The sequence below is a fragment of the Barbus barbus genome (genome assembly GCF_936440315.1).
Source record: "Barbus barbus genome assembly, chromosome: 22".
In the NCBI taxonomy this organism is placed as follows: domain Eukaryota; kingdom Metazoa; phylum Chordata; class Actinopteri; order Cypriniformes; family Cyprinidae; genus Barbus; species Barbus barbus.
The window spans coordinates 14,302,320-14,329,302 of record NC_136750.1 but is presented as its reverse complement, the minus strand read 5'-3'; the positions used below and the strand labels follow the sequence as shown (position 1 = coordinate 14,329,302).

Genomic DNA, 26,983 nt, shown 5'->3' with positions numbered 1-26,983 from the left:
TTCCTGTAATGGTAAAGCTGAATTTTCAGCAGTCATTATTCAAGTCTTGAGTGTCACATGATCTTTCAAAAATCATTCTAGTATGATGATTTGGTGCTCAAGTAACTTATTTAATTTTTTCAGGATTCTTTGATACATAGAAAGTTTAAAACTTTTATTTGAAATAAGAACGTTTTGTAACATTATAACATTTTATTAGCTGAATAAAAATAGTAAACCTCTTTCTTACCACAGACGGTAGTGTGCCTTGTTTTTTATAATGCCCTGAACTTCTCTAGAGTCATCTATATTTAGCATCTGTACTTTTTCAAATGCATATTGTCTCTTGTCTCATAGGAACATCATGAACAACAAGTTGTTCTACCAGCACCCTAACCTGATGCGAGCACTGGGCATGCATGAGACGGTCATGGAGGTTATGGTCAATGTACTGGGAGGTGGAGGAGACTCTAAGGTACTTTCCTGTTTATGTTATATAAATACTGAACGTTTAAAACTGTTTTTCTTGGACACAGATCCGACTCTGTCATTGAAACTGATGTAAAGGGAAACAAATTTTTTTCTGTCTATAGGAAATTCGATTCCCGCAAATGGTGACCAGTTGCTGTCGCTTCCTGTGCTACTTCTGCAGGATCAGCCGTCAGAATCAGCGCTCCATGTTTGACCACCTCTCATACCTGCTGCAGAACAGTGGCATTGGACTGGGTCGGTCGCTTTGTAAAATTTACCTGACATAGATAGCATATTTTTATTATTGTTAGGTACGTTCACACCAGTGATAACTATAATGAAAACTCAGTGCAACAACACAGAGGAAAGATATCATTGGAATCAGATTCAAAATTATTTTTTTGTAGCTGATGAATGATAAAAATATTGACAGCCAATTGGAATCCGCGCCGTAAATTCAGTGCGTGCTTATAATAAATCGAACTTCATTGTGTGTTGATGTGGATGCTAACATGGTTATTGTAATTCTTGGTAACACTTTAAAATAAGAATCCATTTATTAACATTAGTTAACATTAAATAAGATTAATGTTGTAGTCATTGTTCATTTCAAATACATTTTTAAATCAATGTTGTATCTGTTGATATTGGATAATTCAATTAACATGATGACTAGCCAATGGATAATTGCATTTTTATTGACTAGCATTGATAAAGATGAATAAATGCTGTAAAATATATTGCTCATTGTTAGTTTATGTTAGCTAATCCTTTAACTAATGTTAACAAATGAGACCTTATTATTAAGGGTTACAGAAATTAGTAAATAATTACTTAACGCATCTAGTTCTTTTAAAAAAATGCAATTTAGGACCATAGTATTACTCTTTTAGTTTTGTTTTGTTATGTTTGAAATCATTTGTAATGTTTTGTGTTGCTTTTTTAGGGATGCGTGGATCTACTCCTCTGGATGTTGCTGCTGCGTCTTGCATCGACAACAATGAACTGGCTCTGGCTCTGCAAGAGCAAGAACTTGAGATGGTGATGCTCTGAACAAATTGTATTTTGTAACTAATTATTTTATGGTACAGTGCATTTATAATGTACCACAACAAAAAATATTCATTGGTTCACTGTGCTACTAGGTTGTGACGTATCTGGCTGGATGCGGCCTTCGGATGTGCCCCATGCTTCTGTCTAAAGGCTACCCCGACATCGGATGGAATCCAGGTGGAGGAGAGAGATATCTGGACTTCCTGCGTTTCGCTGTGTTTGTAAACGGTGAGCATATTAAGTGGAATTCTGTTTCTGACTCCTCTATTTGAAGGCATTCATAATTAAACTTTGTGTTTGTGTCTCCCCCTGCAGGTGAGAGCGTAGAGGAGAATGCCAATGTGGTTGTTCGTCTGTTGATTCGTCGGCCTGAGTGCTTCGGCCCCGCTCTGAGAGGAGAGGGTGGTGCAGGTCTGTTAGCTGCCATCGAAGAGGCCATTAAGATCTCCGAGGACCCTGCCAGAGATGGGCCAACTCCTAAAAAGGACAGGCGTTTCATGTAAGATGTTTCAGTGGAAGTGAATGCTTGAATTTTGATTTTCATTTAAACAATAGTTTAACAATAGTTTAGTATATCATGTTATCTATATATTCTATTTTTTGCCTTGTGATTGGTTCACAGGTTTGGAGGGGAGGAGCAACATGAAGATAATAGAGAGCATCTTGGAAATGCTATCATGTCATTTTACTCTGCTCTTATTGACTTGCTAGGTCGTTGCGCTCCTGAGATGCATGTAAGTAAAATAACTTGAATAATTTACCTGTGGAGTCCATGACAAATGTAATGTTTTTTTTTTTTTTAAAGTATCTTATGCTCCACAAGGCTGCATTTATTTTATCGAAATACAGTAAAAAAAAAAAAGTTATATTATGAGATAATATTACAATGTAATTTTTTTTATTTTTATATAATTTAAAATGTAATTTATTCCTGTGATGGCAAAGCTGAATTTTCAGCAGCCATTACTCCAGTCTTCAGTGTAACATTATTCTTCAGAAATAATTCTAATATGACACATTTCTTATTATTCTCAAAGTTTTATATTACTGAATAAAAAATGATTTCTTTAAAAAACAAAATCTTACTGGCCTCAAACTTTTGCATGGCTGAAGGTCATGTAAGATGAAGGTCATATTTTTACAGAGGACTTCAATTTTAATCCTGCTCTTTACCCACAGTTGATCCAAGCAGGTAAAGGTGAAGCTTTGAGAATCAGAGCCATCTTGAGGTCTCTCGTACCCATTGAAGACCTGGTGGGAGTAATTAGCCTTCCTGTTCAGATCCCCACCTTTGGCAAAGGTACACGAAATGGTCACCATGTGACAATTTCATATTTTAATCTTTATTTTTCTGTCTGTTTTACTTTTTACTCTCAGGTGGAAACAGGCTTCCATACAACTTCTGTATACTCAACTCTTCTCATTTTTCCTGTGCTACTTTTCATAGATGGTCAGGTTGTTGAGCCAAAAATGTCAGCGAGTTTCGTGCCAGACCACAAAGCCTCCATGGTGCTTTTCTTGGACAGAGTGTACGGCATTGATAACCAGGACTTCCTGTTGCATGTGCTAGAGGTGGGCTTCCTGCCTGATATGAGAGCCACAGCCTCTCTAGATACGGTGAGCTATATATAATATAATATAAGATAATATAATATAATATAATATAATACACTGATTACTGATCTTAATTGTGATCCTGCAGGCGGCATTCAGCACCACAGAGATGGCTTTGGCTCTAAACCGTTACCTGTGCTCAGCTGTGCTTCCTCTGCTCACAAAGTGTGCCCCACTGTTCGCGGGCACAGACCACCGTGCCATCATGATCGACTCAATGCTGCACACCATCTACAGACTGTCCCGTGGCCGTGCTCTTACCAAGGCTCAGAGGGATGTCATCGAGGACTGCCTTATGTCTCTTGTCAAGTTAGTTCACTCTGTAACGTCCATACTCAGACGTAAAAATGCCAACTTAAAATTGTATAGCTAATAAAGTAATGTTTGTGTGTTTTAGGTATTTGCGGCCATCTATGTTGCAGCATCTGTTGAGAAGGCTGGTGTTTGATGTGCCAATCTTAAACGAGTATGCCAAGATGCCCCTCAAGGTATGCAAGTATAGTTCGCTTAATTAGTTACATTGATTTTTTGGTTTCTTGTAGTGTTGTCAAAAGTACTAACCACATTACCAGTCAGTACTGAAATTTTAAAAATGTCCATTTCCCGCTAAGATTTGAGCGCTGTTGAGCACATTCTTAAACTGATTGGCCATTGTGTCCAAGCGCTAAACAGATATGACTGTGATTGGCTACACAGAAGCACACGAGTGTTTGAAAGCCGCATCTATCAGTGGATCCCTAATATATCTGCACACAGACGGATCCATGTGCAAATGTTAGTGGGAAATGGACGTTTTTAAAAGTTCAGAACCGACTGGTATCGCAAGTCAGTACTTTTGACAACACTAGTTTCTTGTGCTCATATTTTGTGTTTTAATTTCATTTAGTTGTTGACCAATCACTATGAGCGCTGCTGGAAGTATTATTGCCTGCCAAATGGATGGGCGAACTTTGGAGTCACATCAGAGGAAGAGCTGCATCTCTCTCGCAAACTCTTCTGGGGCATCTTTGAGTCCCTTGCACACAAGGTTTGACAAACATGGATAGTCTCAACAGGCATCTTTGAACTGAAATGTCTGTGTACACTTACATGCCGTCTCATCTCTGTAGAAATTTGATGCAGAGCTGTTTAAGATCTCCATGCTCTGCATCTGTGCCATTGCGGGTGCCATCCCTCCAGACTATGTGGATGCTAGCTATTCATCTATGACTGAGAAGAAAGCATCTGTCGATGCTGAGGGAAACTTTGACCCCAAACCAGTGGAGACAACAAAGTGAGAAAATTATCAGCTAGTTCAATTACAGTTTAAGTTTTCTTCTTTGCAATTATATATGAGCATTGTGTATATTTCAGATATCTGATTTAATGTATTTATACAGATTTATGGTCACAGTTTAGTTTAGGGACCAATTCTCACTATTAACTAGTTGCTTATTAGCATGCGTATCACTAGCATATTGGCTGTTTATAAAGCAAATATTAATGCCTTATTTTGCATAATAATTTTAATAATCCTACCACATACCTAAACTTAACAACTACCTTACTAACTATTAATGAGCTGCAAATTAGGAGTTTATTAAGGCAGAAGTTGTAGTTAACAATGAAATCTGGTAACCAACAACATTAATTATTATTAAGTACTTTTTAAAATATTATTTGTATATTATAATATTAAAATGTTTATAGCCTGGTTTCACAGACAGGGTTTAGACTAAAACAGGATTGACCATAGTTCAATTAGGACATTTAACTATTTTTTTATAAACGTGCTTTAAAAAAAACATTACTGGTGTGCATCTTGAGACAAAACAAAGGCACTGATATATTTTAAGATCAGTCAGTGCAAGTTTTTTTAGTTGAAACAGCTCAGACTTACATTTTAGTCTGGGCTTAGGCTAAAGCCTTGTCTGTGAAACTGGGTGTGTATGTTATAAAGTTGTATAGTCACATTGAATAGGGGTAAAAAAAAAAAAAAATCCATCCTTAGCTGATCACCTTTAACCTCATTAACATCAACAGAAAGAATTGTTTTGAGGGAGTCAAAAAAAAAAGATTTGTATTCGAATGAACAACAGCAACTGAACGATTATGTTTCCTTTTTGTTTTTTTGCAGCACCATCATTCCTGAGAGACTCGATACCTTCATTAACAAATATGCTGAGCACACGCATGATAAATGGGCCTTTGAGAAGGTTAGTATCAGCATTCATGCTCATTTGTGAAAGTCAAAAGCATTGTGGGACTTGGAATAGGCTTTGCAACCTTTTGCTTCCATCTTCCAGATTCAGAACAACTGGACATATGGTGAGATTCTAGATGAGAACAGCAAAACTCACCCCATGCTGCGGCCATACAAGACTTTCTCAGAGAAGGTCTGAATGGATCTTCTTTGAATCTTCTTTGTCAGTTGGTTGTTACAGTTGGTTTTCCAGAATCAAGGTCAACTTCTCTTTTGAATTCTCTCTCTAGGATAAAGAGATCTATCGCTGGCCCATTAAAGAGTCCATCAAGGCCATGCTGGCATGGGAATGGACTCTGGAGAAAGCCAGAGATGGAGAAACTGAGAAAACTGAAGTGAAGGCCACCAGAAAGATCTCCCAGACTGCTCAGGTAACAGAGAGATGGAACAAAGAAGATGGAAATTGCATGTTTTATGAACACATTATCCATAGCTATATATTCATCTCCTGCAGGCCACCTATGATCCCAGCCAGGGATACTCTCCCCAGCCAGTGGAGCTGACATGCATGGCCTTGTCCAGAGAGCTACAGGTATATTATTTATATTAATTCAGTATAAGGGTATAACTTTGGTATTCAGAAACTCTTGTGATTGATTCACATCTCATGTTTCCCTCTGTTCAGTCCATGGCAGAGCAGCTTGCTGAGAATTACCATAACACTTGGGGTCGCAAGAAAAAGATAGAGCTGCAAGCCAAGGGTATAATTGTTTGTTTTATTCACCGTATCATGTTGACTGCACAAAATTATGTTCAGGGCCTGTATTCACAAAACATTTTATCTTACCACTAAGAGTTCTCCTAAATAGCAGTAAAAAATTTTGACTGCAGGTTTAAAAAATAATGTTAATTGCCACATTCAAGTAAAGATTTTAACATGCAGGCCAAGTGTCACTAATTAAACAAATATATGCTAATTTGCAGGGGTGGTTCTAGGATTTCATCTTTAGGGGGGCTTAGCCCTCAGAGAGACCTTTATATACAACGATACAAATTACCTAAATAAACAGTATTTTACTGTGCTTATGAAAACTGTATTACAATTACCTATTAAAGTTACAGATGTTACTTAGTGAGTGATTCTCACTTTTCTTTTGTTGTTTGATTAACATTATTAGCCTTATATAAGAAATGCATACTGACACACATCCAATATTTTCTTAACGGTTTATGTTTAAGATGTAACCGACTGCGTTTACTTGGATACTCAAGACAGGACATTGTGACATAATATTTTGTGTATTTTCTTATTTGCTTGAGAGGATGCGAATGTGAATGACGGTCTCATGCAAGTGCGTTTCAATGGCATGATTTTCTGTTTCTATTTGGTGTGCTATTTATACGCAAAAACTGACTTTGGCGTGCATACGAGACGCAATGATTAGGTATAGGGGTGTGAGGAAGGTGCGTATCATAAGCACACCAAATAGAAACAGAAATTAGTGCCATTGAAACGCACTTTCATGAGACCATGCTGGTGTGCTGTCCGTGCAGTGCCTCTCAGTGCGTGCACGCTTCATTCAAATGTGTGAGCGCACATTAACGGTCTATCAAAGTGCGTGATTACCACATTGAGATCGATAACCGAGCGAGAATTATAAACTTTCTTGAGGAAGTAGCACTGCCCTGATCATTCAGATAGCTGATTATTGTTTTAGGGGGGCTGAGACGACAATTAGGGGGGCTGAAGCCCACCTAAAAAGGGTCTAGAACTGCCCTTGGCTAATTGTCAGTCTCTTACATGTATGCTTCTTGTAGCAGATGCATATAAATCGCCTTTTAATTAACAGAGTAGAATAATTATGGCTGATAGTAAGACATGCAAACGTAAAAGAAAACCAAACTGGACGCAAGAACAGCTGTAACTTCTTGCCCAACTGGTTAATGAAAAGGATATAATCAAAGGAAAATTTGGATTTGGGATAACCTCCAAACCCTAAAGGCGATACGTTTTTAAAAGCTCACTATCGTCAAATGTTACTAAAATGTTTATATTCCGAGGCAGATTGCCGACAATAGCCATTTTAGGATAGTTGAGAGTCGGTCTTAGTGACTTAGGAGTCATCTTCACTACTCTTAACGTTTCAGAGATTTAGGAGCTAGTATTAGTGCTCAAATGCTTTTTTTAAATACTCTTAGAGCAAAAATGTAGGAGTCCTAAATTTAGGACTGACACGCCCACTATTTTTAAGATTTTCTAAAAATTGGCAAGTTAGGAGCTACTTTCAACTTAAGATGTTTTGTGAATATGGGCCCGGTTTTATTGTTCATTAAATTATCTCGTGGGCTGTCTCCTAGTTTTTTGTGTTTTTTGTGTTAATAGGTGGTGGCACCCATCCTTTGTTGGTACCATATGATACATTGACGGCCAAAGAGAAAACAAGAGACAGAGAGAAAGCCCAAGACCTGCTCAAATTCCTTCAGTTGAATGGATATGCTGTCACCAGGTACACAACTGATGCAGTACAACAAGAATTTTATAGTGACTAAGGTCTAAAATTGCCATTTCTTTTTGCTGTTCTTTGGCAGTAGTTTTTGGTAGTAGAAGTAGTTTTGGGCAGTAGAAGTTTCTTAGTTTTTTTTAAGAATGCTGACAACCTGTGAACAAGAAAAAGAGGGCTGTAAGATAAGAGCAACAAATACAGAATAAAATGTAAACTGTTGTGTGAAAAGTTTGCCAAAGCTATGCACATCCATTGCAGGTTAATTCAAACATTTTAATTGTATTTATAGATCCTAGCTTAATAAATCAGGCTGTGTGAGTATAAAGAAGGATTACAGCAAAATATACATCTGTATTCAGGTTCGAGGGACTATATTTAACTGTAACACACACACACACTGTAACAGTGTCAACGAGACGGGAGTCGAGCAGATCCAAGTGCAAGCTTTTATTCTTTAACATGGTCATAACACAGGCAGGGTCGAACAACAGCAAACAAGTATGGCACGGGCAAGACACAAGAGTATTCCTAGGAAAAGCGTGGGTCTTCGATCTGCGAACAACATCCAGAGGGCTTGACAAGAGGGGTAGTCCGATAACGTGAGCAATAATCCAGACGAGGAACAAACAGAGTCCGAGCGGTGAAACAAGGGTTAATCCAAGGAACATGGGCAGGAATCAGAAAACAGGAAACAAGGCAACATGAAATGACAAGACTTAACTAGAACTAGAAACTAGGCTCTTGGTGAGTGATAAATGCAGAACAATGCTAGAGACTAAACAGAAAATAAACACGGAATGGCTTGGTAAATTAGCTAACACTAGGAGAGTGATAAACGCTAGACAATACTCGGCGATCTGAACAGGATCTGAGTGGGTGTAAAATAGAGTGTGTAATAGCTCTTAGGTGAGCGTGTGATTGGTGACAACTGTGTGATCAGTGCAATGGATGATGGGAAATGCAGTCCAGTGTGACGTGCAACAGTCTGTGTGGTGCGAGTCAATATGATGGAAGGGCGACCTCCGATGGTGAGTGGATGGAAGACCACGAACCGGATTCATGACACACACACACATACACACACACACACACACACACACACACACACACACACACGTGTTTGACATCCCATAGGCGTAATGGTTTTTATACTGTGCAAACTGTATGTGCTATTGCCCTACACCTAAACTTACCCCTTTTTTACTAAGATTTTTTTTAAATTTTTACAAAAAAAAAGTCACTCTGTATGATTTATAACCGTTTTTGAAAAGTGGGGACAATTTTTTCATGTTGAATTGGCTTGTAATGGAGTGATCTTAATGTGTTTTGTCCTTATTTTGTTTTCTCTCTTCCTCACTGTTTTTCTTCTCCAGAGGTATGAAGGACATGGAACAGGAGATTTCCTCCATTGAGAAGCGTTTCGCTTATGGGTTCCTGCAGAAGCTGTTGAAGTGGATGGAGATTGCCCAGGAGTTTATTGCTCATCTTGGTATACGTTCATAGATCCATAGATACATTTCTCGGATCCAAAGAACTGTAGATGTTAGTTTGCACTTGAAGTTGTATATTTTAATGTTACATGTGTTTGTTACTCCAGAGGCTGTTGTTAGCAGCGGAAGAGTTGAGAAATCCCCTCACGAACAGGAGATTAAATTCTTTGCCAAGGTGAGACACATTTGACTGGAATATGAGTGCATGCTGAATAAAACTCAGAGGGAATTATTTGGAAGAGATACAGACGTTCCATCCTATGGATCACAGCCTCTCAAACTTTGCTCTTCCTGTTTATATTCTCTTCATGTAGATTCTGCTTCCATTGGTAAACCAGTACTTTAAGAATCACTGCCTGTATTTCCTGTCCACACCTGCTAAAGTCCTGGGAAGTGGTGGTCATGCCTCTAACAAGGAGAAGGAGATGATTGCTAGGTAACTAATGCTACAGAGCTTCATTTTTCTGTGATAACCAAGTCAGATTTTATGTACCTTAAAGGTTTAATTTGATTATGTGAATGTTTACAGAACTTCTTTAAATGATGCTAGTTTTGATGTTGCGACCTGTCACATCCTCTCTGCTCCTCACACTTCTTTTTGCCTGTGGTTTTCTCTCTACCCCTTCCTGGAGTATTTTCCCATGGGTTCCCTCATCCTTTTTTTTTTTTTACATTTATCTTTTACGGATCACATTATTTTGCTCTTACTTTTCTTATCATCTTAACCTCACCCTTTTATTCCTTTTCATGCCATTTCCTCTTTCCCAACCCTCCATCCCTCTTTTTTCTTCTTTTTCTATCTATGTATTTTCTATCTCAGTATCTTCTGTAAGTTGGCCGGTCTGGTGAGACACAGGGTTTCCCTCTTTGGTAAGAATCCTGCATGATGACCTGATTGCACATTTAATTTTTTCACCGCATCATCCCCTTTTACTTTAATGTTTTACATCATCAGTACATTCATTCCTAATAGTTCCACTTATTTGCTCTGAGTTCATTTTTGTTTTTTTTCTTTCTTTCTTTCTTTCTTTCTTTTTCTTTCTTTCTTTCTTTCTTTCTTTCTTGAAATGTATTTTTCTTTAATTAAAGCAAAATAACTATTAAAATGTCATAAGTAGTATTTTTTAATTTCCTTAAAGTAAAATAACAGTATTGAAATTGTGAAGTATTTTATTTTATTTTATTAAAAATTGTGAAAATGGTGTAAATAAGTTTTTTATTTACTTTTATTTAATTCAAATAACATTAATGAAAATGGCATAAATAAGTAGAATTATTTGATTTAAGTAAAATAAAACTGAATAAAGCATAAATATGTGGAATTTAATTTTAGTCAGTTATTTCTTTTCCTTTCTTTCTTTCTTTCTTTCTTTCTTTCTTTCTTTCTTTCTTTCTTTCTTTCTTTCTTTCTTGCTCTGGGTGGTTGTTTAATGATTTGCTATGCTTTGCTTACGTTGGTGCATCATTTGCAGTGTTGGCTCAGTATTCCTATAGTAAGAATCCTTATCATAGTACTGTGCAGGTTCATTTCAAAATTAGAATATAGTGGAAAAGTTAATTTTTTCTTGTAACATATATAACATATATTTTAGATTCATTACATGTAAAGTAAAACCCTTCAAAAGTTTTTTTTTTGTTTTAATTTTGATGATTAGAGCCTACAGCTCATTAAAGTCAAAAATCAGTATCTCAAAATATTAGAATATTTCCTAAGATCAATCAAAAAAAGGATTTGCAAAACAGAAAAGTTCAAGTTCTTTAAAGTATGTTAATTTATGCACTCAATACTTGGTCGGGGCTCCTTTAGCACAAATTCCAGCATCAGTGAGGAATGGCATGGAAGCGATCAGCCTATGGCACTGCTGAGTCACTATTGAGACTTCAGCTCGTCTGGATTGTTGGATTGACTGTTTCTCATGTTTCTCTTGAAAATATCCCATACATTCTATATGGGGTTCAAGTCAGGCATGTTGGCTGGCCAATCAAGCACAGTAATATCATGGTCAGCAAACCAGCTGGAAGTGGTTTTGGCAGTGTGGGCAGGTGCTAAAGTCCTGCTGGAAAATGAAATCAGCATCTCCATAAAGCTTGTCAGCAGACGGAAGCATAAAGTGCTCCAAAATCTCCTGGTAGACGGCTGCATTGACTCTGGACTTGATAAAACACAATGGACCAACACCAACAGACGTCACAGCACCCCAAATCATCACTGACTTCAGAAACTTCAAACTGGACTTCAAGCAGCTTGGATTCTGTGCCTCTCCAGTCTTCCTCCAGATTCCAGACCTTGATTTCCAAATGAAAAGCAAAATTTACTTTTATCTGAAAAGAGGACTTTGAACCACTGTCCAGTTCTTTTTCTCCTTAGCCCAGGTAAGATGCTTCTGACAATGTTTCTGTTTCAGAAGTGGCTTGGTAGCCCTTTTCCTGAAGATGTCTGAGCGTGGTGACTCTTGATGCACTGACTCCAGCTTCAGTTCACTCCTTGTGAAGCTCTTACAAGTGTCTGAATCAGATTTTCTTGACAGTATTCTAAAGCTTGCGGTCATCCCTGTTGCTTGTGCACCTTTTCCTACCCAATTTCTTCCTTCCAGTCAACTTTGCATTTAATATGCTTTGATACAGCACTCCTTGAACAGCCACCACTTTCAGTAATGACCCCCTGTGACTTACCCTCTTTGTGGAGGGTGTCAGTGATCGTCTTCTGGACCATTGCCAAGTCAGCAGTGTTCCTCATTATTGTGGTTTCAAAGAACAAGAGATACCCATAATTTATACTGTATGGATGGTCATTTATTGAAACTCAAATGTAAATATTCTAATATTTTGAGATACAGATGTTTGACTTTCATTAGCTGTAAGCTCTAATCATCAAAATTAAAACAAAAAAACTTCTGAAGTGTATTACTTTACATGTAATGAATCTAAAATATATGAAAGTTTCACTTTTTGAAATAAGTTACAAGAACAAATGAACTTTTTCACCATATTCAAATTTTCGGAGATGCACCTGTACCTCAGAAGAATATCTGCTCTGGCTTGATTCTACCACTTCATGCTATATCCTTCTATGTCATATATTGTAGCATAGTATCCTCAGTCCACATGTAACACAAGGTAAAAGGCCTGTGTCATGCTCTGAATGTTTGTGTGTGCAGGCACTGATGCCTCAGCAGTGGTCAACTGTCTTCATATTCTTTCCCACTCACTGGATGCCAGGTATGTTTGTTGACCACATGATTCCCTGTGTTTTACTGATGTTTACATCCTTAATTTGTTTATGAATTAAATTTCATTCTTACTTTTATTTGTGTCCCTTGTCTTTTATTTTGCTTTCTCTTCCAGAACTGTGATGAAATCTGGGCCTGAGATTGTGAAGGCTGGTCTGCGCTCTTTCTTTGAGAGTGCTGCCGATGATATTGAGAAGATGGTTGAGAACCTTAAACTGGGGAAAGTGTCTACCAAAAACCAGGTCAGATGTAAATATAGCCCTGTTCTCTGAGATGTCCCTTTGTTCTTTGCCAAAGTTGTTAAATTGAGCCTCTTTCCCTGCCTCTCTCTGTCTCTAACAGGTGAAAGGTGTATCTCAGAACATTAGCTACACCACCACTGCTCTTCTGCCAGTGCTCACCTCTCTGTTCGAGCACATCGCCCAGCACCAGTTTGGAGATGATGTCATGCGTGAGTTATTTTCATAGGTTTGAACAGAGTCATTTAACTTGACTAAATTTAACTTACATCGCAGAGTACATTTACTTAGTTTATAAATAGATGAACAGTAATACAGCCCCAATTCCAGAGAAGTTGGGATGCTTTGTAAAATGCTATAAAACCAAGATTCTGTGATTTATTAATTCTCTTTAACTTTTATTTAATCGACAAAAGTGCAAAGAAAAGATTTCCAAAGTTTTCACTGACCAACGTAAATGTGTTTTGTAAATATGAACAAATTTAGATTTTGATGGCTGCAACTCACTCCAAAAAAGTTGGGACAGAGGCAAAATAAAAGGGAAAATGTTATAGAATATCCACGTTAAACTGTTTTGAAACAGTTCACAGTAAGGCAGGTGAATTGGTAATAGGTGAGGGGATCATGTTTGGGTATAAAAGGAGCATCTCAGACTTTGCAAGCAAAGCTGGATCATGGCTCATCACTTTGTGCCAAATTTCATGAGAGAAGTGTTCAAACAAATCAGAAATCTCATTTCACAATGCAAAATTGCAAAGAATTTAGGTCTTTCACCAACTATACTATTGTGAAAAGATTTAGGGAATCCATAGAAATCGCAGTACATGTAGGGCAAGGCAGAAAACCTCAGTTGAATGTGATTGACCTTTGAGCTCTCAGATGGCATTGCATAAGAAACCATCATGCTGTGATGTTAAATATAGCCACATGGGCTCAGGAGTACTTTGGAAAACTGCTGCCATTTACCACAGTCTGCTGCTGCATCAAGAAATGCAATTTGAATATCCTTTACTTCAGGAGAAAGCTATACATCAATTATATGCAGCGATGCTGCCAGGTTCTCTGGGCCAGAGCTCATCTCAGATAGTCAAAAAGACAATGAAAATCTGTGCTGTGCTCAGATGAGTCCACATTTCAACTTGTTTCCGGGAAAAATGGATTTCGAGTTCTCAGTCCCAAAGACAAAAGAATCCATCAAGACTTTCATCAGTGACAGAAGCAAAAGCAAGCGTCTGTCATGGTATGGAATTGCAACAGAGCAAACGGCATGGGTGACATGCATATGTGCAAAGGTACTATTGAAATGGAGTCATATATTGGAATTGTACAGAGAAATATACTGCCATCAAGATGATGTCTTTCATGGGATGTCCATGGTTATCAGATCAAGACAATGCCAGCTCTCATTCTGCATGTGCTACAACAGCATGGTTTCATACACTGCGAATGTGAATGTGCTAGACTGGCCTGCCTGCGGTCCAGATCTGACTCCTATTGAAAATGTATGACCAGTCATGAAAAGGAGAATCAGACAATGACAGTCACAGACTGCTGAGCATTTGAAGCCTTGTTTCAAGCAAGACAGCACAAAAATTTTGTTTGCAAAACTTTAACAATTAGTATCCTCAATTCCCAAACAATGAAAGATTGTAATTAAAAGGAAAGTTGATGTGACACAGTGTTAAACGTGCCTCTGTCCCAACTTTTTGTATGTGTTGCAGCCATCAAAATCAAAATTTGTTCATATTTTCAAAATACATTTGTGTTGGTCAGTGAAAACTTTGGAAATCTTTTCTTTGTACTTTTGTCAATTAAATAAAAGTTAAATTGAATTAAATTGAAAAGGCAGTGCTTGTTTATCTCTTTCTACCAATTCAGTTTCCGTTTAGAGTGCTTCACTGACAAAAAAAGAAACAGTAAAATAGCAAAAGTGAAAATGGCATAAGTTATTTAAATTCTATTTAATTTAAATAAAGTACAATAATAAATGGTGTAAAGTAATATTATCAAATTTAATTTTAAATGATAAATGGTATAAAATGAGTAGTATAATCATATTTAATGTAATTTAATTTAATACAATTTAATTAAATTAAAATAAGTATGAATGGTGTAAATAAATAGTTATCGAATTTCATTTTCTTAAACACAATTAAATGTAATATATATATATAGTTATACAGTATATAGTTATATTTAGTATTATTATAATTGTAATTATGGGGAAGTCGTGGCCTAATGGTTAGAGAGTCGCACTCGTAATCCAAAGGTTGCGGGTTCGAGTCTCGGGCCGGCAGGGATTGTAGGTGGGGGGAGTGAATGTCCAGCACTCTCTCCACCCTCAATACCACGACTGAGGTGCCCTTGAGCAAGGCACCGAACCCCCAACTGCTCCCCGGGCGCCGCAGCATAAATGGCTGCCCACTGCTCCGGGTATGTGTTCACTGCTGTGTGTGTGCACTTTGGATGTCACTTCACTCATATGGTGGATCGCTCACTGTCCCTCATATTATGTATCTCTCTCTTCATCACTCAGTGGATGACTTGCAGATATCCTGTTACCGTATCATGTGCAGTATCTATTCCCTGGGCACTGTAAAGACCCCTCATGCTGAGAAGTAAGAAACAGCTTTGCATATACAGTACGTGTTTGTTTCTATATGAGCCATTTTTACAGAATGCGCTAATGGATGTTATGTTGTGATATCACAGCCAAAGACCAGCTCTAGGAGAATGTCTGGCTCATCTGGCTGCTGCTATGCCTGTTGCATTTCTGGAGCCTAACCTCAACGAGTTCAACACATACTCAGTGTACACTACCAAAACCCCACGAGAGAGAACAAGTCAGTAGCTCACTCTGAATGCATTCCATTTATAGGTGTTGTTATCAGCTTGCGCTTACTTAACTGCTTTATCATCCATGTTTTAGTCCTGGGTCTACCCAGTCAAGTGCAGGAACTGTGTCTGGACATCCCTGAGCTGGACGTGTTGATGAAAGAGATCGGGGATCTGGCAGAGTCTGGGGCCCGTTACACAGAGATGCCCCATGTGATTGAGATCACGCTGCCCATGCTGTGCAACTATCTGCCCCGCTGGTGGGAGAGAGGACCAGAGAACTTCCCAGAGCAGGAAGGCCATCTGTGCACGGATGTCACCTCGGAACAGCTCAATCAGCTCCTGGGTAGCATCATGAAGATTGTCGTCAATAACCTGGGCATTGATGAAGCTTCCTGGATGAAGAGATTAGCAGGTGAGTGGAAACCAAGCATGCAGTCTTTTAAAAAATGTCAGTCAATACTAAGAATTTACTTATGGAGTTCCTCCTGATATTCCTCTGCAGTGTTTGCTCAGCCCATTGTGAGCAGGGCGAAGCCTGAGATGCTCAAGTCCCACTTCATCCCCACCATGGAGAAGCTGAAGAAACGTAGTGGAAAGGTGGTGGCCGAGGAGGATCAGCTGCGTATGGAGGGGAAGACAGAGATGGACAGTGAGCAGGGAACCATTCGTGATGAGTTCGCTGTGCTCTGTAGGGATCTGTATGCTCTTTACCCGCTACTCATCCGATACGTGGACAACAACAGGTATCTCTCATCCGCAGGATGATTTTATGGTCCAGGTACTGGTCTGAGATTACCAACTGAAGTAACTTCAAATACTTTAAAGCCTTTATTAAAGGGCCATTCATACCAATAGCAATAACTATATTAGCATCCACACCGATGGACAATTTTGTAGTCCAGGTACTGTGTTTAGGTTTTATTTTTTTGTACAAGACCACCAGCAAACATACATCTAGACACTTTGAAGTCTTTGCAGAGGAAAGCCCTATCACACCAAGAACAATAACTGTATTAGCGTCCAAACCAACAGACAATAACGTTCTGTTTATTATAAACGCATGCTACAGTTATGTAGTCTTCTGCCTGAAATACATCAAGGGATAGTTCTCCCAAAAATGAAAATGTCCTGTTGATTTACTCACCCTAAGGAAATCCAAGATTTAGGTGATTTTATTTTTCTTCAGTAGAACAGAAGATTTAGCTGAAACCATGGTCCTTGGTATGATGGCCCAGTATTGCACAACACGCTGAAATCTCCACAACTCAACAAAATCACCAAGACTATCAGTCAAATCAATAAGACTAATTTTGTTGTGTTTTTCTAATTTCGCTGTGCTCTGGCTTGTTTCCATTGTGTTGTGCGCATTTTGTTGTGTTGTGGCTTGTTTGCGCTGTGTTGCAATTTGTATCCATTGTGTTGTGGCTTTTTTCCGTTGTGATGTGCTAATTTTGCTGTGTTGTGGCTTCTTTCCATGGTGTTGTGTGAAGTTTATTTTGTTGTTGCTTGTTTCTGCTGTGTTGCGACTTGTTTCTGTTGTGTTGCGTCTTGTTTCCGTTGTGCTGTGGAGATTTCGTTGTGTTGTGCACTACTGGGCCACCGTACCTTGGCGATTCATAAGTCGTGACGTATTGTCAAGTATGGTGACCCATACTCGAAATTGGTGCTCTGCGTTTAACCCATCCAAGTGCACACACACAGCAGTGAGTAGTGAACAAATGCGCGCGCGCGCACACACACACACACACACACACACCCGGAGCAGTGGGCAGCCATGCTGCGGCGCCCGGGGAGCAATTGAGGGTTCGGTGCCTTGCTCAAGGGCACCTCAGTCGTGGTATTGAGGGTGGAGAGAGCGCTGTACATTCACTCCCCCCACCTACAATCCCTGCCGGCCCGAGCCTCGAACCCACAACCTTTCGATTACGAGTCCGACTCTCTAACCATTAGGCCACGACTTCCCCATGCATGTTGACAGCTTACAAAAAAACAGGAAAAACTATATTAATATCTGTGGCTCCTGACAATATACTGAGGTCTTATGAAGCCAAACGATCATTATTTACAACATTATAAAAAAAAAAAAAATTATCCTTAAAGTGATTAAAACAATATTGTTGCTCTGTAGCTGTGGTGTGGACTGCCCTATTCTCATAGAATTAGAACTATTATTAAAACTATGGTTATTGTTATAGTTAACATCCTTGGTGTGAATGACTCTTAAGACTGTCATTTTGGAGATTTGGTTCTTTCTGTCGTTTAAAGGGCGAGGTGGTTGACCTGTCCTGACCCTGATGCTGAGGACCTCTTCAGGATGGTTGGAGAAGTCTTTATCTTTTGGTCCAAATCTCACGTAAGTCTGTTTTCCCTCTCTATAATTAAAATTCCATTGTCTTGTTTCATGTCTAGTTTCTTCTTGCCTCTTTGTCTCCTTGTCTCCTCCAACACATCTTTAACACGACTTTGTCTTATCTCATCTTGTCTCATCTGATTTCTTTTCATCGCGTCTCCTCTTGTTTATTGTACTTTTACTTCTCTTGTCTCCTTTTTTCTGTTCTTGTCTCTCGTCCCATTTCTTTCCACTTTTCAGAACTTTTAATAACTGTTTTATTATTGATTGCAGAATTTCAAGCGTGAGGAGCAGAACTTTGTGGTGATGAATGAGATCAACAACATGTCCTTCCTCACTGCTGACAGCAAAAGCAAGATGAGCAAGGTGAGTTTGTCCACTTACTGTTGCTCACATCGTGGCAAAATTGAGATTTGAGTTTAAACGTAAATGTAAAAGTTGTGTACCTTCTCCATCATGTCAAAATGTTATTTAATAATTGATTTCTAGAATTGTTTTAATGAAATGAAAATGGTTAGATTTGTTAAAACTCAATGTCTTCAGTCGATTGCTGACCTAATGTCCTGTTCAGGACAGACACTGTTTCTACTCTCACAGTGGGTTTATAGATCCATTGATGTTTTTCCTGTCTGTGAGGGTTTAAGTTTTAACAGTGCTGTCTCTCTCTGTGTCCTGTCTCGCTGTGGATTCGGGGTGTGTAGGCCGGAGACGGAGAGGTCAGACCGTGTTTCTGCACGATAAAAAAAGAGCTGTGCTGATCGCATGGCGCACAAGCAGGGCTTTTCATCAAACTCCCACACACTGGCAAACACACATATTCACAACAGCCAGAAGTCCATACCCTCATTCATTGCCAGTGTGTGTGAGGTTTGTTGGTACCTTGTTTGATGAAAGCCCTCAGCCATAGACTCTAGTCTCAGGATCATGGCACCCCTTTTCAGCTGGATCTTTAACTCTCGCTGGATCTGAGTTCCATTGTCCTGACAGTGATTTTGATTGATGTGCCTCTGATGGATTTTGACTGCTGCAAGTTCTTGCAGACTTGTCTGGTTCCTTTTCTTCTAGTGCTGATGTCCAGTTTGATGTTAATGTTTGATGTTACTGTTTTTTCCCCACAAGCTCTGGTGGTGATGCTCCCTCACTAGGAGCAAAAAACTCATTATCAAAAATACATTGTCAAACCATTACCCATCACTTAATCTTCACAGATTTCAGGGAAATGTATGAGCACATTGATAATGTAGGGAGGGAACATGACTTTTCCTATAAAGGGAACAGTTCTCATTACATCTCTCATCTAATATTTCCCTCCCTGTTTAATTCACTGTATCCAATTAAATGGTACTCTCCGCTTCTTTCGTTTGATTAATGTGACGTTTGTGTCCATTCTGTTGACAAGTTATTAATTGATATGTTACCCAAACCCAACTCACTTGCTCACTTCCCTAAAAAGTTTGTCTCTGTTAGGTGTTAGCTAGCACAATGATACTATTCACCTTGCAGGATACCACCTCCTCCTCTGTGCTGTGAGACGGCCATTACTGTAGCACCATCTGTTATCTCCTCTCCATGGGTGCCCCTCTCTGCCTAATACATTCAGAATACATTAATTTCATCTCTTTTGTTCTCATCTCCCTACTGATATCTGCTCTCATCTAGTCTAGTCTCTTCTCATCTCTTCTTTTCTCATGTCTCTTCTCCTTGTTTTCCTCTCCTGGCTTGTCTCATCTGCTTTTATCTAGGGCTAAACGATTAATTGGAAAATAAAACTGAACGTGGTGATTATCAAATGTGTATCAAATTGCAATGACTGTGCAATGACAATATGCACTATGTTTTTCAGAGTAAAGCACTGTGTTTATTTACACGCAGCTCATGAGCCAGTGTTTTTAGTATCTCCATCTCTGCATGTGCTGAGTTTGCATCTTTTATAAAATGCATTTAAAAATGCAGCACATGCCAAAATGTTACCAGAATTTAAATGAGAAGCATTTATAAACCTTTTTCCAACAAAGGAGAAGCTTTAACCCTGTGGTTTTCCAAAATAAAAGCTCAGGTGGTTTTACATCTGCACATGAAGAAAATAAGACCCAAATATTAGTATTGTAATTTTACAGTACTGTAAAATAAAATAATTATATATATTTTTAACTTTACAGTTAAATAATTGTATTACAATAATTTTTTCTTTTATATATTTTGTTACATAATAATTATAATGATGATTTTTTTACAAAGGGAGTGCTGCAGCTCTGACGTCAAAACCTGTAAGACTAATTTGACACAGGTTCCTTGAGATTTTTCAAAAGGGGCTTTTCGATTCATGTGTAAAATAAGGTCTGTGGTAAACTTGATGGTTTAGTGTTCTGTTGTACAATGTAAATTGCACACACTCACAACCTAAACGTTCTTATGTAGTTACCTGTTAAATATATGAAGAGTTTATTTGCAAAAACAGATAACTGTTTTTTTTTAAAGGTTCAAACTCATGTTTTTTTATTATATCATTTTCATGTTATCACAAATTAGTTTTCCAGGTCTTGATGTCACAGCTGCTGAACTCTATTTTGCAGCCCTACAAACAGGCACAGCACACCTGGAACTCTTTAAAAAATTAAAAAATAAAATAAATACCACAGTTTTTATCAGACAAAAAAAAACACAATTTGATTTTAATGTGCAGCCCTAGTCTCATCGCTCCTGTCCTCTTATCTTGTCTAGTCTCCTCTCATCTTCTTTTTGCTCTTGTCTTGGATCTCATCTCATGCTGAAAGGCCAGAGGGAGCTCTTGTTGTAGAAGGCAACAGTCATTAATGACGTCTTACAGGCACAGATTCAGAGAGTGTGTGTGAGGGATGGAGCGGCCCCAAAGCCTAGTGTTGTTTTTAAGTGTGCAGTGCTAAAGGGTTAGCAAACTTACACCACTAACAATGAGACTGCTGTATGTTTAGCTCTAACATTTCCTAATAGACTGACTGATAAAACATGAAGCATGGTGTTATTTTCCCTTCAGTGCTAGTTTGGTAAATTTCCCCATTTCCTTGTTAAGCTATAAAACATAGAAAGTAACTACCATTAACACATTATTTAACAATGTAAAAGCTGTAGCTAATCATCAACTATTCAGAAAGCAAGACACTTACAGAAGGGAGATGTTTACCGAGAATTGTTTCTGTATTCACATTATTCACTTAGAAAGCATCCCTCTAAGGACTGTTTTTGTCAATAAAATCAGTCTTTCCTAAAACAAATCCATATTCTTTTCCCAAATCAGCCTGTTTGTGGCCAAACCTGTCTTTCTAGGTAAGCGCATCCTTGTGTCAGTCTAACTCTGCAAAGTTTTTATAGGGTGGAGGCTCAGATGTTGAGCGGACCAAGAAGAAGCGGCGTGGGGACCGTTATTCCGTTCAGACCTCGCTAATTGTAGCAGCCCTGAAGAAACTGCTCCCCATCGGCCTCAACATGTGCTCCCCTGCAGACCAAGAGCTCATAAACATGGCCAAGATCCGCTACTCTCTGGTATTTAGCCACATGTTTAGCCATATAGTTTGATTAGGATGGTTGATTTAACAACACAACAAAAACTCTTATACTACTATTCAAAAGTTTGGGGTCAGTAAGATTTATTCATGTTTTTGAAACAATGCAGCAAGGCTAAAAGTAAAACTGTAATATTGTGTAATATTATTACAATCTAACACAACTGTTTTCTATCTTAATATATTTGAAATAGTGATTTATTCCTGTGATGCACTATAAAAAATGTCCCTGTAAAAAATACAGTAATCTACTGGCAACTGCTGTTGCCAGCATCATACTGCTAAATTACAGTAGAATACTGTAGATGACAAAACAGCATTTTACTGTTAATTTCAAAAACTGTAGCACACTGTTTTTACAATATGACATTTTTTTACAGTTTCAGCAGCCATTGTCACAAGACACTTCAGAAATAATTCTACTATGCTGATTTGATGCTCAAGAAACATTTATTATCATTGTTGAAACTGTTGTGCTGCTTAATATATTTTGTGGAAATCATGATTTTTTTGAAGATACTTCAAATAAAAATTTCATTCACTTTGAAATTTAATTTCAGTCACTTTTGATCAATTTAATGCATCTTTGCTAAATAAAAAATTAATATATAAAAAATAAAAGTATTTCTTTAAAAAAAAAACAATCTTACCCCAAACCTTTGAAGGATAGTGTGCACTGAGTAGTATCAATTCTGTTGACTCTTTGGTGATTTGAATGTTACAGAAAGACACAGACGAAGAAGTGAGGGAGTTTCTGCAGAACAACCTGCATCTACAGGGAAAGGTAAGTACAGACACAGCCAAGTGAAGAAAACATCTTAAGTACAGTATAAGTGTCTGTGTACACATCTCTGTCTGTCTGTAGGTTGAGGACCCAGCTATGCGCTGGCAGATGGCTCTGTATAAGGAGACATCAGGTAAAGCTGAAGACGCTGATGCACCGGAGAAGGTTGTGAAGAGAGTTCAGGAAGTTTCGGCTGTTCTCTACCACATTGAGTTGGTGAGGCCTGTTTCCACATATACATAAAGTTACACGCTTATTTTCCTCAATGTTAAGCAATTTCTTCTTCTTCTTCTTCTTCTTCTTCGTTATCTTCTTCTTCTTCCTTCAGACTGAGCATCCATACAAGTCCAAGAAGATGGTTTGGCACAAGCTTCTGTCCAAACAGCGTCGCAGGGCAGTAGTAGCCTGCTTCAGAATGACACCGCTATACAACATCCCCAGGTGAGAGACACATAACCTTACTTTAATGCTGTCCAGGAGTATAGTGGGATGCGCAGACTTATTTTTCCTTTTATTTCAGGCACCGGGGATCTAACATGTTCCTTGATGGTTACAAGCGCAATTGGATTGAAAATGAGGGCTACTCTTTTGAAGACAAGATGATCGATGATTTATCTGTAAGTCTGTATATCCATTTACACTCCCTGAGTACACCCTCTTGACTGCAGTTTTTTCATAGTGTTGTTTTTTGCAGAAAGCAATGGAGCAGGAAGAAGAAGAAGAGGAAGAAACAGAATCAAAACCAGACCCCCTTCATCAGCTCATCCTTCACTTTAGCCGCACAGCTCTCACAGAGAAAACGTAAGCAAATCGCTCTGTGGTGCGGGATTTAGTGAATGGGATTTCTTGACAGGATTTCTTCTCAAGTAAAGTCACAATTATCTACTGTATAGAGCGCTTTTTATAATACACAGAAATAAACAGGAAAATAACAGTGTTTCAAAACTGATCAATTATGAAATTACTTTAATTTCAGATGAAAGCAGCTCTACCGAAGACATTTGCAAATATTCAGTTCAAATTAGTTCAAAGTTGATTCAGTTTAGTTTTTATAAGAGTGTTGCAACGTTTGTCAATTATGAAAGAAATTCTATTCAGCTAATAACAGCTCCACATTGTCATTATTCAATTCAAATTATTTCAGTGTTGAACTAAGAGCTGAAATTAGTTCAATAACAGTGTCAATGTGGCTAAGTTAATCAAATATTAAATTCAATTCAGCTGTAAAGCAGCTCTACACAAGAGATTTTATTATTGATTCAGCTCAGTTTAATGAAGTCAAAAGCCCCTTTCACACCATAATAGAAGTAAATTGGCGTAAAATTACCGAAACGACTTTACCAGTAAATAGAAAAATATGCTGTTCACACAGTCAAGAACATTTCATATATAACAGTATATGATTATAACAGTAACAGTCATAATTTTACCAGTAAAACGCCATTCACACATAAACTTCGAAATACCGGTAAATTCTGTGATATCATTACTGGAAATGACCTCTAAACAGCTGCGCCCCCTGGTGTTGTGTTTGTTAATATGGAGGGGTTTACGCAGTCAGTGTTTTTGTTGATGTTTTAATTTTTGTATCAAATGTTCACATTCATGCAGCTGCTTTTGGCCCAGAGACATCACAGTAGATGACTTCAAACCGAACTACACAGAGCAGAGTAAATGCGTCATCTGCATCAGAATGTTATGATAGGTCCAGAGTAGATGTCTTACATCAGCATGTTCTGAATTCGTAGTCTACATGCACATACCGGTAATCTTGTTCTGCGTTCACACAGAGCACATTACCGGTAATTTACTGGTAATGTTACAACTTCTCATACTGGTAAATACATTCCGGCATTCGTTCAATATTTTTTAATTACAAAAGGTCCTGTTCACTTAGGGTGTAATAGTGAAAAAAAAAATCACGGTTCGGTTCGATACGACACAGTAGTGTCATGGTTCGTTCGGTACGTTTGGTACGGGGGTATATTGGTTACGTCGCAATGTTGGAAATATTTCTGTTTGAAACCATGAAGGCGAGCCAATGGATATCACACACAAGCAACGTGCAAACTTTGTCTTAATCTCAGTCAATTCACTATATGCAGAAAGTGAAAGTAAAAACAGAATGACGGAGCTTTCAGGCATCTAGCGCGGCATATTCTCTCAGAGACAATACTTCAACATTATAATGGTATATAGCTAACTGTTTTCATTTATTCTCTTAATACTTCTCTTGTGGCCGTTCATAGTGAAAAAAAATGAGAAGAAATGTATTTTGTGTTAAACAGGTTGTTTTTGAAAGTTGGTGCTTGAAATAGGCTAAAGATTTTTATTTCAATTATTTTTATTGATTACTGCAGTGTTAATATTTTAATTGTAAGCATATAATTTATTCTATAATAGACCTGTTTTAAGATACCTTTTTTTAACATTTTAATTGAGGAGTAGGCTAAATAGCCTAATCTTTTGTTATCCTCGCAGCACGTCAGTTATTTGGTAATTATTGTGGGGGAAATTAATTGTCATAATACTTCATAATAAGAATGTAACAGGCCTACATTAATTGGAAATGGCAAATATCTTAATATTGCCAACAATTGATGTTTTTGACTATCTCTGGCTATTGTCAATACGAGATCATGCCTTTCGACGCACCCCAGCAAGGGGAGGTTATCGCGGGGCAGACAGCACGTTGCCTGTTACGTCGTTTGGACTGCCTTGTTGAGCGCAGTGGCACTGAGAACATTATATTTCCCACACTATAAGCTCTTTTATTTTCCAAATGTAATAGGATTAGTCCAACGAATTGAGTCGTTCGGTTTGTAATGTGTATCAAACCGAAAGCCTCATACCGAACGGTTCAATACGAATATGTGCATCATTACACCCCTACTGTTCACACATGATCTCTTAATGGTAATTTACCAGAAAAAGACTGTATGCGTGAAAGGGGCTAATGTTGCAAAGTTAATTAATTCTGATATCATAATCCAGCTCAATTCATTAAAAAAATTCACTTTTTTGATCTCATCCGATAGTGTCAATGCAGTCAAACTAAGCATACTTCTGATATTTGTTTCATCCCCACTGCAGTAAACTTGAAGTGGACCATCTATATATGTCATACGCTGATATTATGGCAAAAGTAAGTCATAAATCTAACTTTAAGACTTTAAACTTTGCCTTTGCCTTTGTTTATAGATGTATTGCGAGCTAACCTTACGTATCTCTCTGTTCAGAGCTGCCACATTGGTGAGGAGGACGAAGGGGGAGAGGAGGGGGGCGAGGAGCCAGCCTTTGAGGTGCGACAGACAGAGATGGTATGGGGGGGCCTGGGGCTGGGGCCATGGGAGTCAGCGGAGCCAGCAGCTACAGCTACAGCTCCTGCCACGCACTGAGTGAACACATCCAGAACCACTGCACCCCGCACACTCGATGTCTCTCACTGTGCCTCTCATCCTTTCAGCTCTCCTCTGCCTCTCTCTTTTCTTTTTATACCTGTTGTGGACTGATCTGTGCACTCCTTTGCTGGATTCTGAGTCTTTGCCTCTTTAACAGTTTATCTTTGTGTTTATTGCATGACTTGAACGAGTGCAGAGAGATGGCTGCACACAAAACAGATGAAACAAAAAGCAGACCAAGACATGCTGAACACAACACAGTTTTTACCAATTTGGCTTCATTTGTAGACCGGCAACAATAAACAGGAAGCTAATAGAGGTGTGAATAGTTTTTCTAGCACTTTCTCCCCAGCTGGGAGACCAATAATGCAAAATATTAGCAAAATAGGCTGCCTCAGCCCTCAAAACAGCATTGTTGTTCTCCCAGGCTATTTAGAGTAGTGTATTATTAGTGCTGTTGATCATTTCTGGAGTGTGTGTTTGTGTGTGAGACTTAAGTACACACTCATACACACACTCACCAAACACCTTAACTGGTCTCCTAATACATTACCAGTCCCACCTCTCTAGAATCCTTTTTTTCTCTGTGTTTGTAGGCAGTCGCCTGTAGTTTTCCATTCTGCCTGCATCTTTTGTATCTCACAGTTTGACTGACCAACTAACACTAAGGACTTTTTTTGTCCTTGCTGATATGATTTAAATTCAGAAAATATATCTTCACCTTCTCACCTGGCCAAAAAGATTCAGGTTGTGGGAGCTTCAGTTGCTCCATTCCATAACCTTGTGAGCTGATAACCTATGCAGCATTTTAAAGAGATAGTTCACCCAAAGATTAAATATACAGCTTCATTTACTCACCCTCAAGCCATCATAGTCATCAAGTCATAAGTGTATATGATTTTCTTCTTATAGATGACTCCAATCGGAGTTATATTAAAAATGTCCTGGCTCTTCCAAGCTTTATAATGACAGTGAATGGGTATTGATATTCAGTAGTCCAATAGAAGTCCAATAAAGTGTAACCATCCATCATAAAAAGTACTCCACACGACTCCGGGGGTAAATAAAGGCCCCCTGAAGTGAATTGATGCATTTTTGTAAGAAAAATATCCATATTTAAAAGTTTATAAACCATATTCTCTAGGTTCTCTTAACTGTCGTACGAGACATGCTTGCTGTTTTTCTAAAAATCATATTGTTTTTGTACGACCCTCATCGTATGAATTTATCTAAAATCAACGCCTCAAAATATAGTTACACTTTCCCTTCAGAATGGGTTGGAAATTCTCAACCATAAAATTGCTTCAAC

At 38.3% G+C, this 26,983-nt stretch overlaps 1 protein-coding gene across 1 annotated transcript in view; it reads left to right on the top strand.

The window, feature by feature from the left end:
• LOC306888329 (ryanodine receptor 1-like) overlaps nt 1-26,983 on the top strand; it is a 136,839-nt gene that overhangs the window by 77,235 nt on the left and 32,621 nt on the right. The window contains exons 42-81 of the mRNA XM_079446545.1: nt 337-454; nt 573-705; nt 1,397-1,491; nt 1,596-1,731; nt 1,819-2,002; nt 2,126-2,237; nt 2,683-2,803; nt 2,951-3,120; nt 3,206-3,426; nt 3,515-3,605; nt 4,004-4,144; nt 4,227-4,390; nt 5,234-5,312; nt 5,403-5,492; nt 5,590-5,730; nt 5,814-5,891; nt 5,985-6,060; nt 7,683-7,806; nt 9,177-9,292; nt 9,401-9,468; nt 9,608-9,729; nt 10,114-10,163; nt 12,452-12,512; nt 12,639-12,765; nt 12,866-12,974; nt 15,299-15,380; nt 15,475-15,605; nt 15,692-16,012; nt 16,103-16,343; nt 17,866-17,953; nt 18,224-18,316; nt 18,652-18,666; nt 21,299-21,469; nt 22,214-22,273; nt 22,355-22,489; nt 22,602-22,714; nt 22,794-22,890; nt 22,968-23,074; nt 25,367-25,418; nt 25,513-25,593. Of these exons, the coding sequence (XP_079302671.1) occupies nt 337-454; nt 573-705; nt 1,397-1,491; nt 1,596-1,731; nt 1,819-2,002; nt 2,126-2,237; nt 2,683-2,803; nt 2,951-3,120; nt 3,206-3,426; nt 3,515-3,605; nt 4,004-4,144; nt 4,227-4,390; nt 5,234-5,312; nt 5,403-5,492; nt 5,590-5,730; nt 5,814-5,891; nt 5,985-6,060; nt 7,683-7,806; nt 9,177-9,292; nt 9,401-9,468; nt 9,608-9,729; nt 10,114-10,163; nt 12,452-12,512; nt 12,639-12,765; nt 12,866-12,974; nt 15,299-15,380; nt 15,475-15,605; nt 15,692-16,012; nt 16,103-16,343; nt 17,866-17,953; nt 18,224-18,316; nt 18,652-18,666; nt 21,299-21,469; nt 22,214-22,273; nt 22,355-22,489; nt 22,602-22,714; nt 22,794-22,890; nt 22,968-23,074; nt 25,367-25,418; nt 25,513-25,593 (4,714 nt within the window). The remainder of the gene's footprint in view (nt 1-336; nt 455-572; nt 706-1,396; nt 1,492-1,595; nt 1,732-1,818; nt 2,003-2,125; nt 2,238-2,682; nt 2,804-2,950; nt 3,121-3,205; nt 3,427-3,514; nt 3,606-4,003; nt 4,145-4,226; nt 4,391-5,233; nt 5,313-5,402; nt 5,493-5,589; nt 5,731-5,813; nt 5,892-5,984; nt 6,061-7,682; nt 7,807-9,176; nt 9,293-9,400; nt 9,469-9,607; nt 9,730-10,113; nt 10,164-12,451; nt 12,513-12,638; nt 12,766-12,865; nt 12,975-15,298; nt 15,381-15,474; nt 15,606-15,691; nt 16,013-16,102; nt 16,344-17,865; nt 17,954-18,223; nt 18,317-18,651; nt 18,667-21,298; nt 21,470-22,213; nt 22,274-22,354; nt 22,490-22,601; nt 22,715-22,793; nt 22,891-22,967; nt 23,075-25,366; nt 25,419-25,512; nt 25,594-26,983) is intronic.